Consider the following 20,851-nt stretch of genomic DNA (forward strand, 5'->3'; position numbering starts at 1 on the left):
CTTGTGAAGCAGCTGTTCTCCTCATGGCAGAGAGAGTGGGGGGCTGCCAGCAGCAGCATGTGCCTGAGAACACCACCGTCTCCAAACATATCGCGGAAACAGACCGGCTGCAGTCACACACACACACACACACACACAAACACAGATGAAGGCTAGCATGTGCACACGCTGAAAGATATACAGACACACACCCACGTTACACAAACTGCCACCCTCTCCTGCCAGTCCACTGCTGAGGACTTGAGTCGAACAGTCAGGCGCTGGAGTCAAATTCATATGCTATAAATCTGATCTCATACTCTGTAGAGGTGCATTTCCATTTGATACAAACAACAGCCTGCATAGCTAACGGCAATTATATTTCTACTGCCTCCATTTGCCCTCAGGTTGTAGACAGCCAGTCAAAAACCTCCCCAGGTTTTCCTCCCTCTCTTCCCACCACTCTCACTGAAATCAACAGAACGGTGCCTCAGCTCATCCATGATTCATCTCAGTGAAATATTCATCATATAGCCCTGCATGGTCTGGACGTATCTGATGTGAATCTGGACCTGACAGCTCCGCTCCGTCATCACACATCACCTGAGCCACTCAGAATCCGGCACCTGTCTCCCACCGCTCAGCACAGAGGCAACTAAACTGATCGGAATGAATAGAGGACTCTGGTAGATATAAAAGATCCATCTGTCTGACTTTAGCCTGCAGGCATGTCCGCTCTGGGTCTGTAGCTACTGTATCCTGCTTGCACAGATCATTACAGTAAAGGAGCTGCTCAACTTTTCCCATTCAATTAGTTTGAGAGAGAGCGAGGCCTCTAACCTGAGTGGTGACACTGTGGCCTGTGAGGGCATGTGTCGGAGCCAGCGCATGATCTGCTGACAGATTTAGCCAAGTGTACTCATCTTTTGGGATTTTGCAGCCTGTTATGAGAGTTGAAAAGTGTAAGGGACCAGAGGTGCTGGGCATTTTTAATCAAGAAAATATTTAAAAAAAGCCTCTGATGTGTGGAACAGGTCGAAAAGTTAGCGCAAGTGAGGTTTTCAGCACCACGGACAGCACCGCAGATGGCTTAAAGTTCTCTTTTATCATAAAGCCATCACAGCTATAACAAGCAGGAGTTATCACTCTGCCTGTCCAATTAAGTAACCTTTGAATTATTCCATAAATTAATATTTCTGAAATACTATCTCATAGTGGCGGAATAATCACAGGGACAACAGTGACAACTCATTTTCCCACATAACAGTAATTCAAGTGGTTCCAAAGTCATTATACTCTGAAGGACTAACGTAATAAGAAAAATTTAACTGCACTGAATAGTGATATTAATAATGTATTCATGTGAGACAGAGAATAGAGCACAGTGGCCTGAGTGGAGGAAGGTAAGAGGGAGAAAGTGATAGCTGTGAAGAAACAAGGTCGTCAGCATTCCCTGCTGCCTCGCGAGTCATTTCATTATCTCGTCCCTCTCTCCGCCTCTTTAAAGGAGGAAAAGCGGGAGAGGACTATTGACCCCTCTCCGTGTTCGTGGCAGGCGACAGGACAAATGAAGTTTCCCTTCAGACCCCCCTCCGCATTAATATCATAATTATCCCGCACCTCTGTGCCCCCGTCGGCCAGCGCAAACTCCACTGTCTGATTTGATAGAGAGGCGAAGGCTGGGAATTACATTCGATTTGCACTAAACAAGAGAAGAGGACACCGAGCGATGGAATCAATCAGTGACACCAGGACGAGTGAGATCTTCGGTGTGTGTGTGACATGACAGCTTTTGGCCGAAGAGACCTCAAAGAGCTATAAACTTATAAAGTCATTTAATCAATCAATCAATCAATCAGCTCTTGTACCCACAAAGAGCCGAAAAAGAGCAAAACCTTTGTCACGACCCGATGAATAAAGAGCAGGTCTAGACTGCACTCTTTTAAATATTAAAGTTCCTCTGAGGAGTTTTTAGCATCTTATGAAACAGACCTACGAAGCAAACATGACCATCATGGACGAGATTGTTTTATCCATATAGGGTGATTTTTAATGCCTGGAACTGCAGCCACCAGGTAAATGTAAAATAAAAGTCTGGAAAAAAAACAAACCTCACGTCAAACAAAGAGCGTTTGAACGAGTAAAAGAAATTACAACGCAAGGGTTTATGGCTTTTATCAAAGATTAAGAATCCTCCAGACAATGTAATGCAAAGGTGGTAGGGAATAGTAAATGTGTTTGTGTACACACTGTAAGTGCATGTGTGCAGCAGGGAGATTCGTTGAGTGATTAAGTTAAGTCTGGTAAAGTTTTTGTTTTTCACTGGAACCTTTTTACTTTAAAATATTACAATTGATTGTGAACCCTTCTTAATCACAGATTTCTTAATTGAATCTCTATTTTTCTATCAGGTTTGTGTTTTAAAGGGGAAATATAACTTTAAAAGTAAAACTTGAAAAGGATTACTGAAGTATCCTGTAAACTCCAGCTGCATTTTAAGAGTGGATATACACTGACTGAGGGATTTGTGTCTTTTTTTCTGTGGAAAATATCTCATGGTATGAAACAGAGCTCCATTTTTCACCCAATCCACTGAAATGGGAACTTTTTTTCTGAATGACAAACCACACAGGCCGCTCTGGGCAGCTCTCTGTCTCAGCAGCAATTTGGATTCATTGTTTGCAACCCTAGATAACTGCGGCGGTACTTTTCTTCACTCTCAGCCATTTGCGGGGATGGACCAGACATTTTAAAGTGGGTCTAATGCCATGGAGAGAGAGGTGGAGGTAGTAGCGGGTGGGGATGATCAGATTGAGAGTGAGAGGTGAAAAGAACAAAGGAAAATGAATGGAGTGAGAGCAGACCCCCCATCGCAGGTCTTCATTCCTGTCCCCTATCTCATTACCCAGGCTTTGACTCAATAAAGAGTGGATAAAGAGTGGATAAAGAGGCACACACCCACAGGCTAAACCCCTCCCATCCCTGAAATACCTTTTCCCTACCTCACTCTGTAAGTCTATCTTGCTGTGTCACGCACAAAAACACGCACACACATCTACACACTGTCCCCTTTCTACCTCTACTGTGGCTACAAATCTTCAAATCTATTGCTCTCCCTCTCTCCCCCTTCAGTGTTTTTTTAAGGCTAACTTTCTAAAAAGTTGTGTCCATCTCCCTGCTCTCTCATTCACAGCCCGTCTCTCTCCTCTCTGTCCTCTGTGTTCCCTCCCTGTCGGTGCTGTGTAATAGGAGTTATTTTCATCCCTGTCTCTCCGTGACTGTAGCCGCTGGATGGCTGAATATTTACATTTTTCACTCACTGGTGACCTTTCCCTGTTGCCGCTCTGGGAGCTCCAGTCTCCTTGCTGCTCTGCTGTTGACAGAATACTGCTTGCAAATCTCATATGGACACCACAAATGGTACACAGGAAGGCAGCAATAGATGGTTCAGAGAGTGGTGAAAAGATGGAGAAAAAAAAGGAACGACTGTTGTAACCCATGTTGTCTCTTACATGTCTGATTGAAAACGTCTTGAATAAACAGAGGTGCTAGAGGTCTATTTGCAATTGCAGATTGCAGAGATATGGACTGAATCTGGCGTAATCTTTCACCTCAGGTGTCATCGTGATTGTGCTTTCCCTTCCGCACAGATGGTCTGCAATAAACTGCCTGAAAAGGGATGTAAATCTGGGGTTCCAGGCATGCTCAGTGCCAGAGAAAATACTTGTAAATAAATGTTTTTTTGTTGGGCAGCAGAAGGTACTTTTCTTCTTCTATTTTTTTTGAATAAGGGATGAGTTAGCTGCACATCAGGGCGGCGTGAGTCATGTACGGGGATCTGCTGAGCAGTGAAAGAGAAGGAGACTTGAGGGCCTGGTTGTTCTTCGCTGATGCTCTGCAGTAATGCTAAAGTTGAGTCAGTGAGCTCCTCAAAGTTTGATGAGTGTTTATGTGTGCGAATTCTTAAACTGGCTAGGGAGAGGGAGTGAAAAGAAGGGCAGTAGTTTTTAAATGTGCTTTGACCCCTTGACACCAGCTGTTTGTCTTATTTTCTTCTTCTCCGGCGTGTATACATGTTTTTAAATATTTGCACATCTGATATTGCATAATTCTCAACATTACCATGGAATCCACTAAAACTTGACCAGGCCACATTTCCAAGGTAATACACCAATTTTTCTTTTATGATATGTTACTCATGCCTCCTATCAAGAATGGAAAGCTAAAACATTCATTTGCATCTTTGTATTGTTTTAACTTAGGTTGTTTAGTCCTGAAAACTGTATTTATTATTTTAAAATTCTGGCCTCTGCCTGTTTTCTTTTCTATGTGAAGCATTCTGTGTTTCATGTTTGTGTGAAAGCAGCTCTGCAATAATGATTGATAAGTTGAGTTCTATTTCATGCCCAGATTGCGGAGGGATTCAAAATGCATTTTGAAGTCCAGCTGACAGTTATAGAGGATTCAGCGTTCAGAATTAGTCTAAGTAGTTATCATCCACATTTACAGAATCAAATTGCCTATTTGCATTACTATACCTACAATGAAGCTCCAGTGTAGACAAGAGGAATGATTACAGCAGCCAGTAACAATTTCAAAGCACATATAGAAATGTCAGTATTGTATGAAGACAGACTTAAAAAAGGGAACCTATCCTTTAAAGGGAGCTCCTAATACCAGCACAAATGACTCCAGAAACCCAACACAACATTTCCCTGACAGCTTGCAAATGGAAGCAGATTAAAGATAATATGCAGCCTCGACAAAAATACAAGAGCTTCCTCTGATCATTCCCCGAGTCTGAACATAAACCACAGCGTCTGGTGTTATTTCCAGAGTCAGAAAGATGCTTCCCATATACCATTATTTCTTTTGTTTTTCCTGGCTTTTCATTACTTATGCTTTCTAATAATACACTGTACCTCTAATCATTTGTAAAATATACTTCAGTGAAAATAAGCAGAGATGCTTTGCTTATTGAACTCAGAGCAGAAGGAAAAGATGCTTTTTGTCTGCTCGTGTTGCCATTACTGCCACACATCGAGCCAACAGACACAGAGGGAGAGAGAGAGAGACAGAAACAAATAGTTGCTGTTTGAAAGCTTTTGTTTGCCGTGGGAACACTAATTATTTTGATTAGTATTTAAGCATTGTTGTGGCCAGTTTCTCTCTTTTGTCTTTTCCTAACCACTCTGCTCTCTTCTCTTGCTAACAGACTGAGTCAGGGGGGCTGCTTAGACTACAAATGAATTTGTCTTCTGGGTCTATTCAGTGCAGGAGGGATATTGTGACTCTACAATTTGTGTCTTCACAAAAAAACGACTCCGAGTAATTGAACTAATGGTGAAAGAGCTAAAGTGTATTCATCACAGCGAAGCTTTTTTAAACACTTTTCTTACAACTAAGAAAGGATAAAAGAAATATAAAAGAACTGTAGGTAGAACTAGGGATAGAAAGAGAGAAAGACTGATTTATGAAAAGATAGATTGATGAAATGATCGACCAAATTAGAGAAAAGAATAAAATACAGATAAATGATGTAATTGATAAGAAGAAAGATAAATACATAGCGTAGCACTGCTCTCCTATCTGAGCCAGCACACAGAGATCTGTTTTACATCTTCTTTTAAAGCTAAATTGGCTTTAATTTGTTAATCTACGGGGAATTCAATATTTGGATTTAAGAGTTAGCAGGATTTTGTGAAGCCCCTGAAGAATCATGTAGACAATTTCTGTGCCAGTAATAACTCATTTTAATTTCTGCCTCCAACTAACTGTCAGAGTTAGTCGCCTGGGAAGGTGTGGTAAAGACTTTGGTATACATAGTATAAGAAAACATAGGACAAACTTTGAACAGCCTCATTAATATTTCTGAAATACTGTCTAATAGTGCCTGAATGATCACATGGATAACAGTGACAATTCATTTCCCCACACAACCGTAAATCATGTAATTATTACATGTTCATTTTAAAAAGATACACTTGTTTTTCCCTTTTTTCTCTCTTCTATAAAGTAAAAAAAAAAGACTTGGGATTCAATTATCATTTCACTTTGGAAAAGTTTGTACCAATTGATTGTATGTTTTATCCTATGTTTGAAATGTGTTTTGTTTTATTTTATTTTGTCTAAAGCTAATGAGATTTTGGATACAAACCTGTTTTATTTTGAAAAAAAACAAAACACAAAACTGAACTTCAGGCAGGAGCTAACAACATGCAAGAAGTCACTTGTTGCAACACTCAAAGTGAACAGAAATGTTGGATGTCCCAAGCTGCATTGGACTCATCCGATAACCTTCCTAGGGATTTTTTTGAAGGGAAATGAGCCATTCAAAGGATGCAGTGGGGTTGTTCTTTTCCATCACTTTGAATACAAGTGTTCTTCAAGGGACAGAATGGCCAACGATTAATGTGATGAAGAAAAATGAGACGGAAAAAAATGCAGACCTTATAGTGTCAAAAGTAACGTATTAACGTTGACAGACTTCATTGAATCAAACTGTAACCCAGACAGACAGACAGACAGACAGACAGACAGACAGACAGACAGACAGACATTCAGACAGACAGACAGACAGACTGAAATAGCAGCTCCATACACTCCTGCTCTGTGTGTGTGTGTGTGTGTGTGTGTGTTCTATCTGTCCTTAAAATCCTGTGTGTGAATGGGGGTACGTATCAGGCACCTTCCAACAATAATGGCTGCCTTGCTAAACGAGAATGATGAGACGTATTGGGGGGGTGATCAAAGGACTACTATTTACAGCCACTCTCAGCCGGCGGACTTGACGACCCACTGTAAGCACACTGCACTGTACGGGGAGCGTCTTCCATCATGCCTTTACTGCCCATCACTGCTGCTGTTAGACAGGGGAGATGGCAAAGCTTTTAGCAGACTGAGATACCGGCATAGCGCTGTCCGCCGTGTATGGGCAATGCCATCAGGAGAGAGAATGAGGGAAAGATAAGGGGAAATGGAGGCGGGTGGAGAGAAAAGAGAAGAAAGAGAGAGAGAAAGAGCGAGGGAGGTGGTGGATGGGGGAATAGGTTGATGTGTGCCTGCTGGCTGTCAAAGTAAAACGCTTCAGTTAAATGGAAACTGATATCATGCAAGTCATTGAAGTGCTTGTGGATGGACTGGGAGAGTTTAGAGTGAAACTAAAGTGTGGTGAATTGCAGAGGAGGAGAAGAGGGGTTCTTACCTGGAGCAGCCAGTAGCACCTGCGGTGGAAGGTGGGGATGATGGAGGAGTGGACGTAGCAGCCATACAGACACTAGAGAAGGGGAGAAAAGAGAGCATTAAGTTACAGTATGGTAGAGGATATAGGCTAAACTCTTCTGACCGACACAGCTGTGACTCTTTACCCATTAACCCTTTTTATTTTTCATTAGCAGATGGCAGAGCAATTGTCCACGGAAGCAAACCTTGATGGAAAAGGGGTTTACCTTTTGAACACCTCAGAATTACCCACGTACCAATGTAACTATGTAATAGTATTTTTTTACAATCACAATTATTTTATTTATTGAAAATAAAGATTTACATTAGCAGAATCTCCAGGACTAATATGTAACAGATAGATTTCAAAGCCCACGTTTTCCTTTAAAGCAAAGTCCAGGCATGTCAGATGCTAAAGAGTACAACTCAACAGTGATCCCTGATACACGACGGAGACGGACAAAGCAACAGTGTCTTTAGATTGTGAAGACGTCGTGTTTCCTAACAACTCCAATTTTGAAGGCGGATTAGAATTAAAACTACATCCATCGTTCACCAGAATTCTGAACCCTCTCTTTGTTCTTAACATCGTTTACTTGTACTTTTACTGTCAATACTGCAGCGAGAGACATTTGCAGTCCAGCAAAAATGGTCATTTCTTAACTCCTTTTGACATCTTAAAGCAATGCTAAAGTTACATTATGTCTGTTAGAAACAGACAAAGAGCAGAGGAAGAGACATTGTTAAATTGCAATACAAATAATTAGCCTATGTATTGGTGCAGTTTAGACAGTGTGCAGGAGTTGACCTGTCCTTTTTATTTAGAAACTAGAAGTGACCCAATATTGGGTACTTCCAACCATGTTTTTGCTGTGGTATTGACATATATATATTTTAGATTATTACTCGGATCATTTCAAATGTATGAAATTGTGAAAGCACGACATGCCTATCAGATACTTCAAGACTTTGACTGAGGCAAACTTCTACCAAAGTCAGCCACTGGAATGATATAAAGTATGGCTTTTAGGTACTTCATCCATCACTAGCATCACCAGATGACTCCTTCCCTTTCATCCTTTCCTTCCCCTCTCATTCACTTTAACCCTGTCCTGATCTTAGAGAAACATCCTGACAGAAGGATTCAGGCTCTCCTTCCTCACCCACCCTCCTTCCAAACTCAACCCGCCAGGCACCAAGGCACATAACTGAAGTACAGTGTTATTAATATCCTTATCGTAAACAGATAATACCCTGCCTGGGGGGTAGTTACCGTGGAGCAAGCTAGGCGGGGCTGATAACACCTCCCGGTATCGGCCTGAGGGGGCCAAAAGACATTTTTTTCACCAGGCGGCAGCACGGGCAAATGTAGCAAAGCACCATGTGGAGCACGGCAGCACTTATCCCCCCTCCTCAATCCCTCTCTGAGAGACCCAAGGCCCAGACTCCCAGGTGACCCAGAGGGGAATGGCTCTGCTTTTTAGCTCTTTCATGGCAACAACAAGATTACAGCAACCCCCCCAACCCAAAAAAAAAAAAAAAAAAAAAAACACCTAACTGGAGTGCAGGCAGTTATTTGTGTGATACAATATTTGTGAAAGATAAGGGTAAGGGTGCTTTTCTCTTAAGTCGAGTCGAAGCTTGGCTCTTGCAGGAATAAATCAAACAAGCAGGTCTGGAGGGTTAAGCTTCATTCCAATCCACTTTGGTATAACTGTTTGTTTAGAAATCAGGAGAAATCACAGCGAGGGTGATTTATACACTGCTAGTCCGACATACACACACACACACACACACATGCACTGATACAGCTTCATTATTTAGTAGTTGTTTGTTCAATAAGTTAAAGCGGATATCCTCGGGCTCTGTAGAGAAGAGGGCAAGAGTGGAGGAAAGGAGGGAGTGAGGAAAGGAGGGGCATGGGGACGTTTGCTTGGAGGACCATGTGATAAATAGGTGCCTTGAAGTGTGTTATATGCTTGTCTTGCCTAACTAAAACCAAGTTAAAAAAAAAAAGAACAGGGGTGGGCTGAGTAAGTGAGTTTGTTAAAACACTTATTTGCACACATCAAAACGGCTGATTAATTATACCAGAGTCCCACCGCACAGCTACACAGACTGGGCACATGGGGAGAGACACATTATACAGCTTTAAAAACAAACAAACAAACACATCAGACACAGGCACAAATATAATAGGTGCATGTGGCTGTGTGTGTGCATAAAAAAAAGTCACACATAAAGACATCCTATGACCAATTCAGATGCTCCTCCAGGTGTTCCATTGTTCCGCTAACATCAATTGTGAACTTATTTCAATACCACTGAACTCTGTGTGAGAGTTTGAGATAGTGCCGGCACACAGACTTCCTCCCGTTCTTATTTTTGTGTGTGTGTGTGTGTGTGTGTGTGTGTGTGTGTGTGCTGTACTCTCATCCATTACAGCTGTCTGAAATAGGATGTATGCCTCCTCCCACTCCCATAGCTCTGCCATCCATTACTCCACGCTGGCAACAGACAGACACTTCCTCCCACTCCCACAGTGCATTGAACATCACATTACTACAGTCAGCCACAACCACGAGCAGCTCGCACATTTCTGCCGTTCAGTTTTGAAAGAATTTATGCCATCAAGTCGACTTGGTGCTCTTTTCAGGGATTAGGCGGTTGTGATGCAATATGGCACTTTTATCTATAAGGCTTGAAAGTGTTTATACATTTCACTACTGCTGTGTTTCACAGTGCTTTAGTGAAAGGTGCTTACAAACAGAAATGCATTCTGTCGTTTCAGTATTTTACTGGAAGTTTCAAACTTACAGATAAAACTGTAACTTTGCATTCACTTTCTGCTTCGTAAACTAGCCGTCACGCTTACTCAGATTACTTACTCTGAGAGAATACTGGTATAACTGTGATGACCGCTCTATCCGACCAGTGTATGTATTGCTATCGCCAGCAGAGAGCTGCAGACATTTTTCTTCCCCCGCTTCATAAACTTGTGCTCTTGTTAATTCTGATTACAGAGAGTTTATTGATATATCATAGTTAATACTGCTCTAGCCTTAAGCGCTTGGCCCACTGAGAGAGTTCTGTGCAGTGGCTGCGCGCGGTTGGATGATGCTATGGCTCGCTCCTCAGGATTGACAGGTGGGCCGGTGCAACAGGCCTCAGTGACTAGGGTGACTGGGGAGCGAATAAATTAGCCCCCAGGCTGCTTTCCTCTCCCTCTGTTTACTTCATTTCTCAACCACACAAAGCAGCGTGCCAGACAAACAAGCAGCTTAAAGCGTATAACACAACTGTTGCACCTGTCAGCGCCGATATACAGTGGGCATCAAACACATTTTCAAACACACAACGTAAGCTTGTGCTCTCACACTATACGCCCACAGAATTAGACAATGAGTTCTTAAGCACAAAACTACTCATGCAAAAATATTCACAGGCTGTTACGCTCACTCACACACACTTAAGCGCACAAATCCTGACAATCACAATAGAGCAAGATTGAAAAGGCCAGCAGAGATCGTTTTCAGAGCACAAGCACACCCACGTACACAAAGCTCATCATACTCAAGCGCTTATCAGTAATTCAAGACGCATATCAGTTACTGGTGTTTCTGCTGCTCTCTGCATGCTGAGTGTCTGGGTAACAAAGTGACGGCAGCACAAAACATTCTTTGCCGTCTTTGGGCTGTGACAGATGACAGCACATCACAGGGCAAGCAATTAAACCATCGTTACACACACGTGCAGAAATATCAGCTCATTAAAAGGGCCGTTTTTCAAGCATGTAATTATGAAGAGCATACAAACAGTTCAAAAAAGAAATGCATACGTGCAAATTCACGTGCACATAATCGGAGCGTAAACGAGAACAACAGAACAATAAAGCGCAACACTTTCATCGAGGTATTCACGAGCAGCACGTCCATAATGTATTCAAGCGCTGTCACTGCAGACAGCAGGAAAAAAGAGTTACAGAGACGTGTGTCCTCCAAAGTCAGACACTGATGCAGCAAATTCATTCGCTCTTGTCACTCAAGCAAGCAGCCAAGGCGATGAAACTCTGCCTTGGCCCAACGAGAGGGTATTATTGCCTGGCCCTCAACACGCAGCCCTCCCCCCCTCGGGGTGTTAAAGCGGTCCTGAGTGGAGCAGCATCGCAGTTCACACAGGGCAACCAGGCCAGACATCCCAGTGATAAACAGTTCGGCCTAAATAAAGCCTTCACACATAAAGGCAGGGCCACCGCTGGTTACCTGTCCCGCCCCTGGCCTGCCTGTTACCCGGGCGACACCTCGCTCACATTCATCCATCATGGCTGACAGGTGTCACACAGAGACGGGTTATGAAAATGCTAAGTCCGTAGAGACGAAAGTGACTGTGGTTATATTGAGACTGAGACAGAGAGGAAACTCTCTCATTAGACCATAATGATGTGTGAAGACAGACCTAATCAGAGCGTGGCACCTTATTTATGTTGGCAATTTGCTGTTTTCCTGCAGTGATGCAAACGTCTTACTGTCAGAAGCTGCCACACATTTGTCATTCAGCTAGACTGTCAGTCTAAATGGGGAATACACAACTCGCTCACAAACAAGAATATGTGCATAAATATACAAAATGTCCCCTTATGACCTCCAACTTCCTAACAGCTTTACACGTCTATGTTCAGAGTCCATGTAACTGTCTGCTCCTTCTTTACTTGTAGTCTATATTCCATGTCTTTCCATTCAAAAACACATTTTAATTTCAAGAGACTTTCTAAATAAATCTACAGCCGTGTTGATGTACAACTTTACTTTCTCTTTACTGCTCCTGTCTCGGGATCTCATGTAGTAATCAGTTCATAGAATCCATACTAAAAGGGAACATACCACAACAACCAAAAATGTAATGTTCAATGTTCTTTTTTATAAATCCTGAGCCACCTTGAAATGTCTGCACACGGATCATCCTCATGTTCGGCCATCTGCATGCCGACGTTCATCCATAAATGCGTACAGGTGTCACTGCAGTGGTTGTATGTTTACAGGACCCATACAGTACGCTTTCTTCACATCAGATCGCTCATGTCAGTCAGTTGTGCCCCCCTATAGGTGTAAATAGTAATACACAAAGCCTGAGTGATGTCACTAATCTGTTACTGCAGGAGGCTTTGGAAGCCCGTCAGTGGTGGCCGCCATGCTGGGAATTACTCATACCCTTCATAAGGGTAAAGGATGAGCTATAAAAGATTAACCCCGAACAGTGTGTGCCGATGAAGAAAATAACTAATAGGACCAAAAGCCTTTTCTGTATCAGCCTGTGAACATGTCAAAATAAGCGTTTATGAATTGGGTGTGTAATTTCCTGATTTCTTGGAGTCTGCCTCAAGAGGACACTCTTGGATGGTCATTCCTGATCTTGTCGGACACCTATGCCCCACTATTATTTTCAGCATGTTTCACAACCACATTAAACTACACACAGGAGCTTTAAATAAAGTTTAATTAAAACATAATGAAGTATCTCTGTCTGTGATATCATCCAGTCTACTCTATCAGGGAGATCTATTATCTAGTGTCCTCTTATGTTACCTTGGCCAACGTTTGCTCTCACACATCATCACTCTGGATGTGAATAATCCACAGTCACATCTCGTATACGTTTGTTCAGCTCTCCTTGTTTTGAAAGACTTGCTCTATTACACCGTTGTTGACACGGACATCCAGCCGGTCAAGTCATTTCTGGCTCACTTCTTCATTGGACACAATGTATCCTTTTGTGAGTGTGTGTTCTTCTGTGTGTGTATTTATATACTGATGTCTGTTCATGTGGATGCCTGGGGCAGGTGATTCAGCCCGGGGCAGAACGGCATAAATAGAGCTCACACAGCAGCCAATCAGGGAGCACTATCAAACCCCATCCGTGGAGAGAACGCAAAATCTATACTCAATAGAGATTCATGGACCATGCAAGATTCAAGCTACCCCGACCATTGACAGCATCCATGATGACTATTGATCATGCAACGATTTCTGGCTCTATACAGACGTGATTAGACGACTTACGGCTGAAAAGTGCCACTTCCAGTTTGGAGGATGAGCTCATTTTCAACTGATGCCGTAATGCTCTGCATTTCACCTGCTGCCTTCACAGACAGACGCTCTAAACTCCTCTTTCCCAATCGTTCAGCGTGAATCAAATTATCTGTAGTGTCAGGGTGGCACTCTGCCCAGAATGCCCATAATGTAAAATATCTCTCTTGCATTTTGTATTCAGACAGAAGTGTACAGCTCCTGTATGTTTCTGGCACAATCACTGTGGCTTTTATCCCACTGAAGGCTTTCTCCATTAAGTTTCTCTTCCTTCTTCATACCCATTTAAATAAGCCACTACTTCCACTACTTGTATGGTTGCAACAGGATCATTCTTTAGTGCATCTGAAGACTTAAGCAACGGCTGATGAGACATTATACATAATAAATCAAAAGAGGCTTAGATTTATCTCCCCCGTGCTCTCCGTTGGACCAGCTGCAGCCTCTAAATCAGTCACAACTGAAACGGGCTACAAAATGAATTGGCAGGCTGCGCCCCAGCTAATGGAGAAAATGAAAAACAAACCAAAACTCCTCTACAAAGCAAAACAAATGAATCTTTAACAAAAAGTGAACGTGTTATTGAAATGACTGATTCTAAAAAAAGCCTGCTTATTGCAAAATAAGCACAAACAGTTGATAAACAGGCCCCGAAGAGAAGAATTAATTAGCCATGCTGGACGTGTAAGCACAGCTATACATCAAGTTCAAGAGGAAAACAATAACAGGACTAAGGCGGCTACAAAGAGACCCCTGACCACATTCCAAACAAAACGCTTTCCCTCTCTCAGGGTGCATCCCTGAAGCTAAGGAGGACAAGAGAGAGGACGAGTTGGATAAAAGAGTTTCATATTGGACTGAGGGAAGAATAGAGACGGGGAGATAAACGAGGGGACGTGGGGTTTACAGCCCCGCTCATGCCCGTGCAAGTCTGTCTCCCTGAGTGAAGACACGGTGTCTGTTGATGCTAATACTAGCCAGCTGGGCTCAAGGCCAAAGGCATTAAGTGGAATCGAATTCCACCAAACTAGCTTTAATCAGCAGGTTTTTAAGGTTAGAATTACTCTCCCTCTCCTCCAGCCCGCTGGCCAAGGTTAAAGCAGACACAGGCAGGGGCTGGGCTCGGCTAATGGGATGGAAGGGTGGCAAGGGGCCCATGGTGTGCCACCATACTCAGACACACACACAAATAAACACACCTCTAAACACACTTGCAAAATAACAATAATGCACATCAACCAGCAGAAACAAAAATACAGTTTTGCCTGTGTGCGCGTGTGTGGCATGCGTGCACAGGACAAACACAAGCCCACAAATATGCATAATGCACACAACCTTAAGTGCACCGACACACAAGCTGCATAAAAATTCCCAGTAGCATCAGGTCACAGCCAGACTACATGTAAAATTCATTATCATGATCCTCCAAGAAACATCAGCATGGCAAGGCTTGGCAAAAATAAGAATATATAAATAACAGCCTAATGCATCCATGCTCCTGCCTTTCATTAATCTACTCTTTGACATTGCTAGCTATAAATAGCAGCCAAGGTAAGGAGTGAAGAGATGGATTCAGGCCATAAATTGTACAAGCTTTGTACAACAAGCTTCTTAACTATCGGCGTCTGCATTGACAAATAGGAGTGCTTATCAGATATTCATGCACCCAATAACACATCAGTTAGAGGGATACTTTGCATAAACAAACAAAATAAACAAGCCGGTGAATATTTTTCTCTTAAGTAATAACTTCTCTTTTAAATATAGCCTCGCATAAAGACATTCTCACTGGAGCCTAACAAGAATGTTTCAAACCCCTTTCACAAACGCAGAGGTGAAACTGTTGGCTCGTAAATATGTCGAACAATTTTTTATTCATCTCAAAGAGCCAGCGGAGGCCTTGACTTGACCACGACACATTGATGCCTGTCAACAAAGGAACGCTCAGTTAAACCTCACAGTGCTCCTGACAGCTTCTCTGAAGTCAAACTGTGTTTCTATAGTAGACGCACTATGAGCTCCGGCCGAAACAGCAAAATGTTCTCATTCCGCTTTCCCCTCACTTGGGCTTCCATTTCTCTTATCTTTCTCCTCTCCTCTCCTCCGCTGACTTTGCGTGACTCATAAAAAAGTGGCCTTACTTTGTGGATATGTACTACAGATTAAATTAGCCCAGTTGAGTCTCTGTTTTTCAAACACTAATAGGCTGCCTTGCACAAATTGTGATTGAAGTCGCTGCATCTTTATGCAGAAATAAGGGGTTTAGTTAAAAGTCTATGCAAGGAGATGAGCAAATTATACTAATGTGAGGGATGACAGGTTGCAAATGGATGTTAAGTATATGAGTAAAAGGTAAAATGGCAAATGGAAACCAGTCATTATCTGGAGACACCACTTCCGTATGACCCGACCTTTGAGCTGACCTCTTGATTGCCTGTCGAGAACAGACGTGGAAAACTCATCTTGCTGCAAAAAGAGTAATGGGCATCTGTTTGCATCCAAAGCATGAGGCTATCAAACACGACAGGCACTTCATTCCATTAAAAGACACAGTAATGGATACTGCAATCAGCTTATTGTACCACAGTTTTAAAAGAAGAGGACAGGGGTCATGTTTTAGCTGGTATTTTTGGTCGGTCTGAAAACAGCTGAGTCTAAGGAGACTTTCCCGTACAGAGTGTCTCCATTGCGCTTAGTCAAACCCAAATGCATGTGCTGGACAACAGCCAGAGTGATGTCAACACAGGATCAGCATGGCTATGAATTTACTTTGTCCTCGGTCGTGAATAAGGATGGGTAAGGAGGCGAGTTTCTGGCCAATATGTAGCTCAAAGCCTTAAAATATTCCATCAAGCTTCAGTTTTCTTTACTCCAGACTTTGTCCTCAAAAACTAAGTTCATTACCCGTCCTCAAGGCATGTCCTGTCTTTAAAATTACATAATAATTAATAAAAGAATGACATGGTGAGACGACTGCTGCTTAATAAACATAGATGGCATTGTTTGAGTCTGTGTGACCGCCCATTAACCTTCCCCTGTGTTAGCTGAGGTAAGGATAAAAGTGCCACTGTGTTGAGAAGGGGAGCACGTCCTCTGCATTAATGAGAGCCAACCATCCGACCCACTGGTTCCCCTTAAAACACACACACACACACACACGCACACACACACACAGACACACACAGTCATAGTGTAGAGCAGAGACCTGCTGAAGATGACATCACAGACTCTGCCTCCCCTGTCGTGTGTTATGCCAGGCAGACATGCCGCCTAATTGTTAGAGAGAGCTCACATTTGTAATGCTCCACAGTTCTGTTAGGGCTGATTAGCGGAGGCTCACGGCTTCTCCCCACGCAGTGATCTATAGGCACTCCAAATTTTCCAATATCTCCGGTGTGAGCAAGGAAGAGCTGAGAGAGACTGTAAATCATGACAAGTCCTACCGGGTGGAGGATACAGAAAAGGATGGAGGGATGAGAATTCAGAGGGAGTAAGAGAGAGAGGAAGAGACTTGTATGGAAACATGAGGGGGGGGGGGGGGGGGGAGAGAGAAAATTACTGAGGGAACAAGGTGATGGCAGAGGAAGGAGTGCACATATAGATGGGAGAGGAGCACACATCAGGGAGACATGAGATAGTTGGGAAGGAGAGAACTGAGGAGAGGAGAGGAGATATGATTACCAAGGAAACAGCGAGAGAAAAATTCCCGCCGGGGGGAGAAAAAGACAGAGAGGGTGTGGAGCAGACAAAGAGGAGAAAAAGCATGGAGAGGGGGAGAGGAAGAAAGGGAGTGGGAGGACAGAGAGACGTGGAGAGAGAGACAGAGGAGAGGATAGAATGAATGCTAACAGGGAGCCCAAACCCAGTACTGAGGCTTTATCCTTCACAGGCGGAGGAGCAACAATCGCAAACACATTTTCTCTCGCCCCGGCCCTAAGAGAGATAAAAAAGCAATTTGTATTCTATTCCTATTCAGCGTCGCTTGGCCTGTTTCTCTGCCTGCATATTTGTAAACACAGCTTTGTCAGAGCAGCTTAATCTTCCCAACACAAACACAGACTACAGGAAGGAGGGGCCAGGACAGGGTGAGGAGGGGTGAGGACGGAGGATTGGTGATGAGGGGAGAGGAGGGTAAAGGACGAGCGAGAGGGGGAGAAGGAGGTTGGTGGAGCAGCGGAGGGGTCATGGAAGAGGCCGGGCGGGGGCATCAAGGATCACAAGTTGTTTCCGTCTCTCCTGCCACGGGATGCCCCCATGTCAAACTCTGAAAGTCCTCCTGTGTGACGTACAAACACACACACACACACACACACACACACACACACACACACACACACACACACCATCTCTACTCACTGGCCTGAACGTCAACAGGCCGGATTACTGACAGAAGCAAAAGAAAAAAGCGTTCTTCAGTCCTCATCATACAGCCTGGATGTGACAGATGGACAAGGTAGCCCCTTGTGTTTCCTTAACTGTCACCTTGTCTCCATTTAGTGCTTATGCTGCACATTTTAACTGTCATGGAGCTTACAGGTTCGCACTCTGGTGTTTCAGCAGCACCAGAGTCCACTCTCCTGTCATGGCAGAATCACCTAGAGTAACCTTTTATAATGAATACATTTGTATCAAAATGTATCGCAACTTTGTTACATTGTTAATTGTGTCACCTCGATAAAGAAAAAAATCTTGCTGACTTCAGTGACTGTATACAGAAAAAAGTTCTGAGGCCACCAAGTGTGTTAAATGTGCAGGTGGTAGAAGGATGCTTTATGTTTGACAGGTTAGAGACAGCATGTGCTTTAGATATAGGGTTATGATGACTGCTTCTTACTGTGGCAACAAGCCCCAACTACTCCACCTCCAAAACCCTAAAACGATCTTCTGCTGGGAAATGTGTATCTTAAGGACAACACATAAAAGACTAAAAATAGCCTAAATGTCAACTGAAGGATTTGTGAAGAAAAAGGCGGAGTAACAAAAAAAATCATGGATTTGACTCAGGCTTCTTGTCCAGAATAAGATTTAGACAACTAAATGAGGAATGCATAAGAACCGGCATGTAGAGGGCTCAAACACGATGCCAGCATTTCTTTGACTGCTCTAAAACAGCCTCGCATGGTATGTCTTTGATAACCTGATGCGTTTAGCAAAAGCAAAACAATGAACACATTTCCGTCATCCCAAATCGTTGGACTGACTGAGATTTTGGGCAGAGCAAAGAGACTCGTGGAAGGACAAACACGTCACTCGGAACACTACATTAAGGCAGAGAGAATGAAACAGAAAGAGGGAAAGGAGGAAAGAGAGCGGGACTTGGAAGTGGCGATCGTCTGGGTGCACATTCGCTCACAGGAGCGTGAAATTAGGCGGAGCGACACCTGCCAATGCACATTGCATTAAAGCTCGCTAGGTTCACCCCTCCACTCTTTCGGCCATCCATATCTCTCTGTATCCCAAACATTCTATTTCTCCATACTGAGAGATCTCTTTATTATGGCCCACGGTGCCCAATTAAAGACCGACGGCTTCCCCCCCTCCCACTCCCAGCCCTGCGGGGAAGATGCTGCTCCATTTCAGAGTGTGGCAACAACCTTCATCAGCTTCTGTGCACTTTGCTTCTGTTCCCATTCTCCTCTCCTCTTCCTCGGCCACGGCAGATCACCCAATTTGGACAGCCAGGCTCAGCTGCAGGATTAGCAGGATTGAGAACAATAACAGTAATGGCAAGGATCAAGGAAAGATGGACACAGCAGAATCTCAGCCAAACTGTACATTCTGCCTCCTACGTCACATTCACTGTGGAGAGCTGCGACTAAAACAACATAGCAACCACCTAAACGGAACAACACAAAAAGCCTTGCTGCGGAGCTGTTTCTCTGTTATCACACTTACCCTTGAGTTTAGGTCTATCAGGGCTTATAAAAAGGTCAACAGACTGAAAACAGAAGTTTGTATTCTGGAGCTGTCAGCTTTACAGATAACCAGACTGACTTGATAAGGCACATTCAGCGTTGACACATTTTAGCTGGAGCTAACTTTATTCCTCATTTGCTGCTGTCATGGTTTCAACAAGTGTTGACTCAAGGCAAAATGTCCTTTGTGGAATATTAAGCCGTCTGTATCCACTGTAGATAAGCATATAGCCAAAAAAGCTTAAACTTTACCAATCTGGCTGTTCGTGTGTGGGGAGACAAAGCCCTGCAGACAGACGCGGAGCCATACGCACAAAAAGACAGATTCAGAGAGACAGGGATTGGCCACAAACAGACAGAGAGACAAGCAAAGAGAGACAGGGAGAGCTGTAGACACACAGCAGGCAGATGGAGGAGCCTGAGAGCCCCAGGCAGCCCTGTGATGAAGACAGTGGGGGACGCATCCAAAGGAGCCCATGTTCTGTGCAAAATGTGATGAAGAGAATGAAGGAAGGAGGGGTTGGGCATAGGCAGGCGAGGAAGAGGGAGTAAGAGAGAAAGAGAGAGAAGGAAAAATCAACCAGTGAGCCAAAAAGAAGGAAAGGAAAGCAAATGAAAAGTGACACTTTAATTCAGAGGGCTTCTTCTGCCTGAGTTATTATGAGATGTTTGTAAGCTGGCTTGTTCATGCATCTCCCCTGGCCTCGTGCCTGGGTTTCCTCTCACTGTGGGGACCTGTGGCTCTAACCTGTCTTTATCTGAGCAGCACAGCGGGGGGACAGCACTCTGCCACCATCCTCTGCTTTGATCCACCCACTTCCACCAGGGCTACCTCACCTCCCCTTATCCCCTCCTCTGCCATCGCTTGTGTGCAAAATGTCTGCGTGCGCTGTTGCTGCTTTGATATGACCAAAGTCCTCCATACTGCCTCCACTTGTAATTAATTGTGACTGCTCTAATCTGGAAGTCAAAGGTTAGCGGAGAAAGACTTCAGGACACAACAGTGTCTATTAGTTTGTCTAAACAATCAACAAACAGGGGAACTTTTCTGAATGGAGTTATTATAGAGCTGTGTTGAATACTCTATTCTGGTCGGACTTTTCAAGCTCGGACTTTTATCTGTAGCGAATTGTACAATTAAGACCAGACAGTTGACTTTAATCACATCAATCTGCAAAAAGGTTGCGTAAAAGTGATGATGAGGAAAATAAACGGCAAAAATAGATGAAAATGTCGGCTGAACAAAGTTCACAAAACAATATAACAGCTAGATTGATTTGACTGAGCCAACAGTGATTACCATTGACTCGAAAGCTGATAGAGGAACTCTGTCCTGGGGCGGAAGAAATCAAGTTATTTGAAATCAATATATCATTGAAAAATCTAAATGTTGCAATTATTGATTTATTTAATAGGCTCCTGCTCACACTTTTGGGGCTGATGATAATAACCTGTCATTCTATGTGTTTTAGGACTATGGATGAAATGTATTTCGAAAAATTCAGCAAATGAATATTCTTCAATTCATTTTGCAGATGCTTTAATTCAAAGCGGCGCACGTCGGAGAGCAAGTACAACACGAGCAAGGATCGAGAAACAACGTCACTATGTGTACACACACAGCTTTGGTGCAATGCACTGGAGCGAAGCACA

At 43.4% G+C, this 20,851-nt stretch overlaps 1 protein-coding gene across 1 annotated transcript in view; it reads right to left on the reverse strand.

Annotated features, from left to right (window-relative positions):
- camta1a (calmodulin binding transcription activator 1a) overlaps nucleotides 1-20,851 on the reverse strand; it is a 292,114-nt gene that overhangs the window by 55,754 nt on the left and 215,509 nt on the right. The window contains 1 exon segment of the mRNA XM_079360272.1: nucleotides 7,184-7,255. Coding sequence (XP_079216398.1) covers nucleotides 7,184-7,255 — 72 coding nt within the window.

Source organism: Symphodus melops (assembly GCF_947650265.1).
Source record: "Symphodus melops genome assembly, chromosome: 13".
Taxonomy (NCBI): domain Eukaryota; kingdom Metazoa; phylum Chordata; class Actinopteri; order Labriformes; family Labridae; genus Symphodus; species Symphodus melops.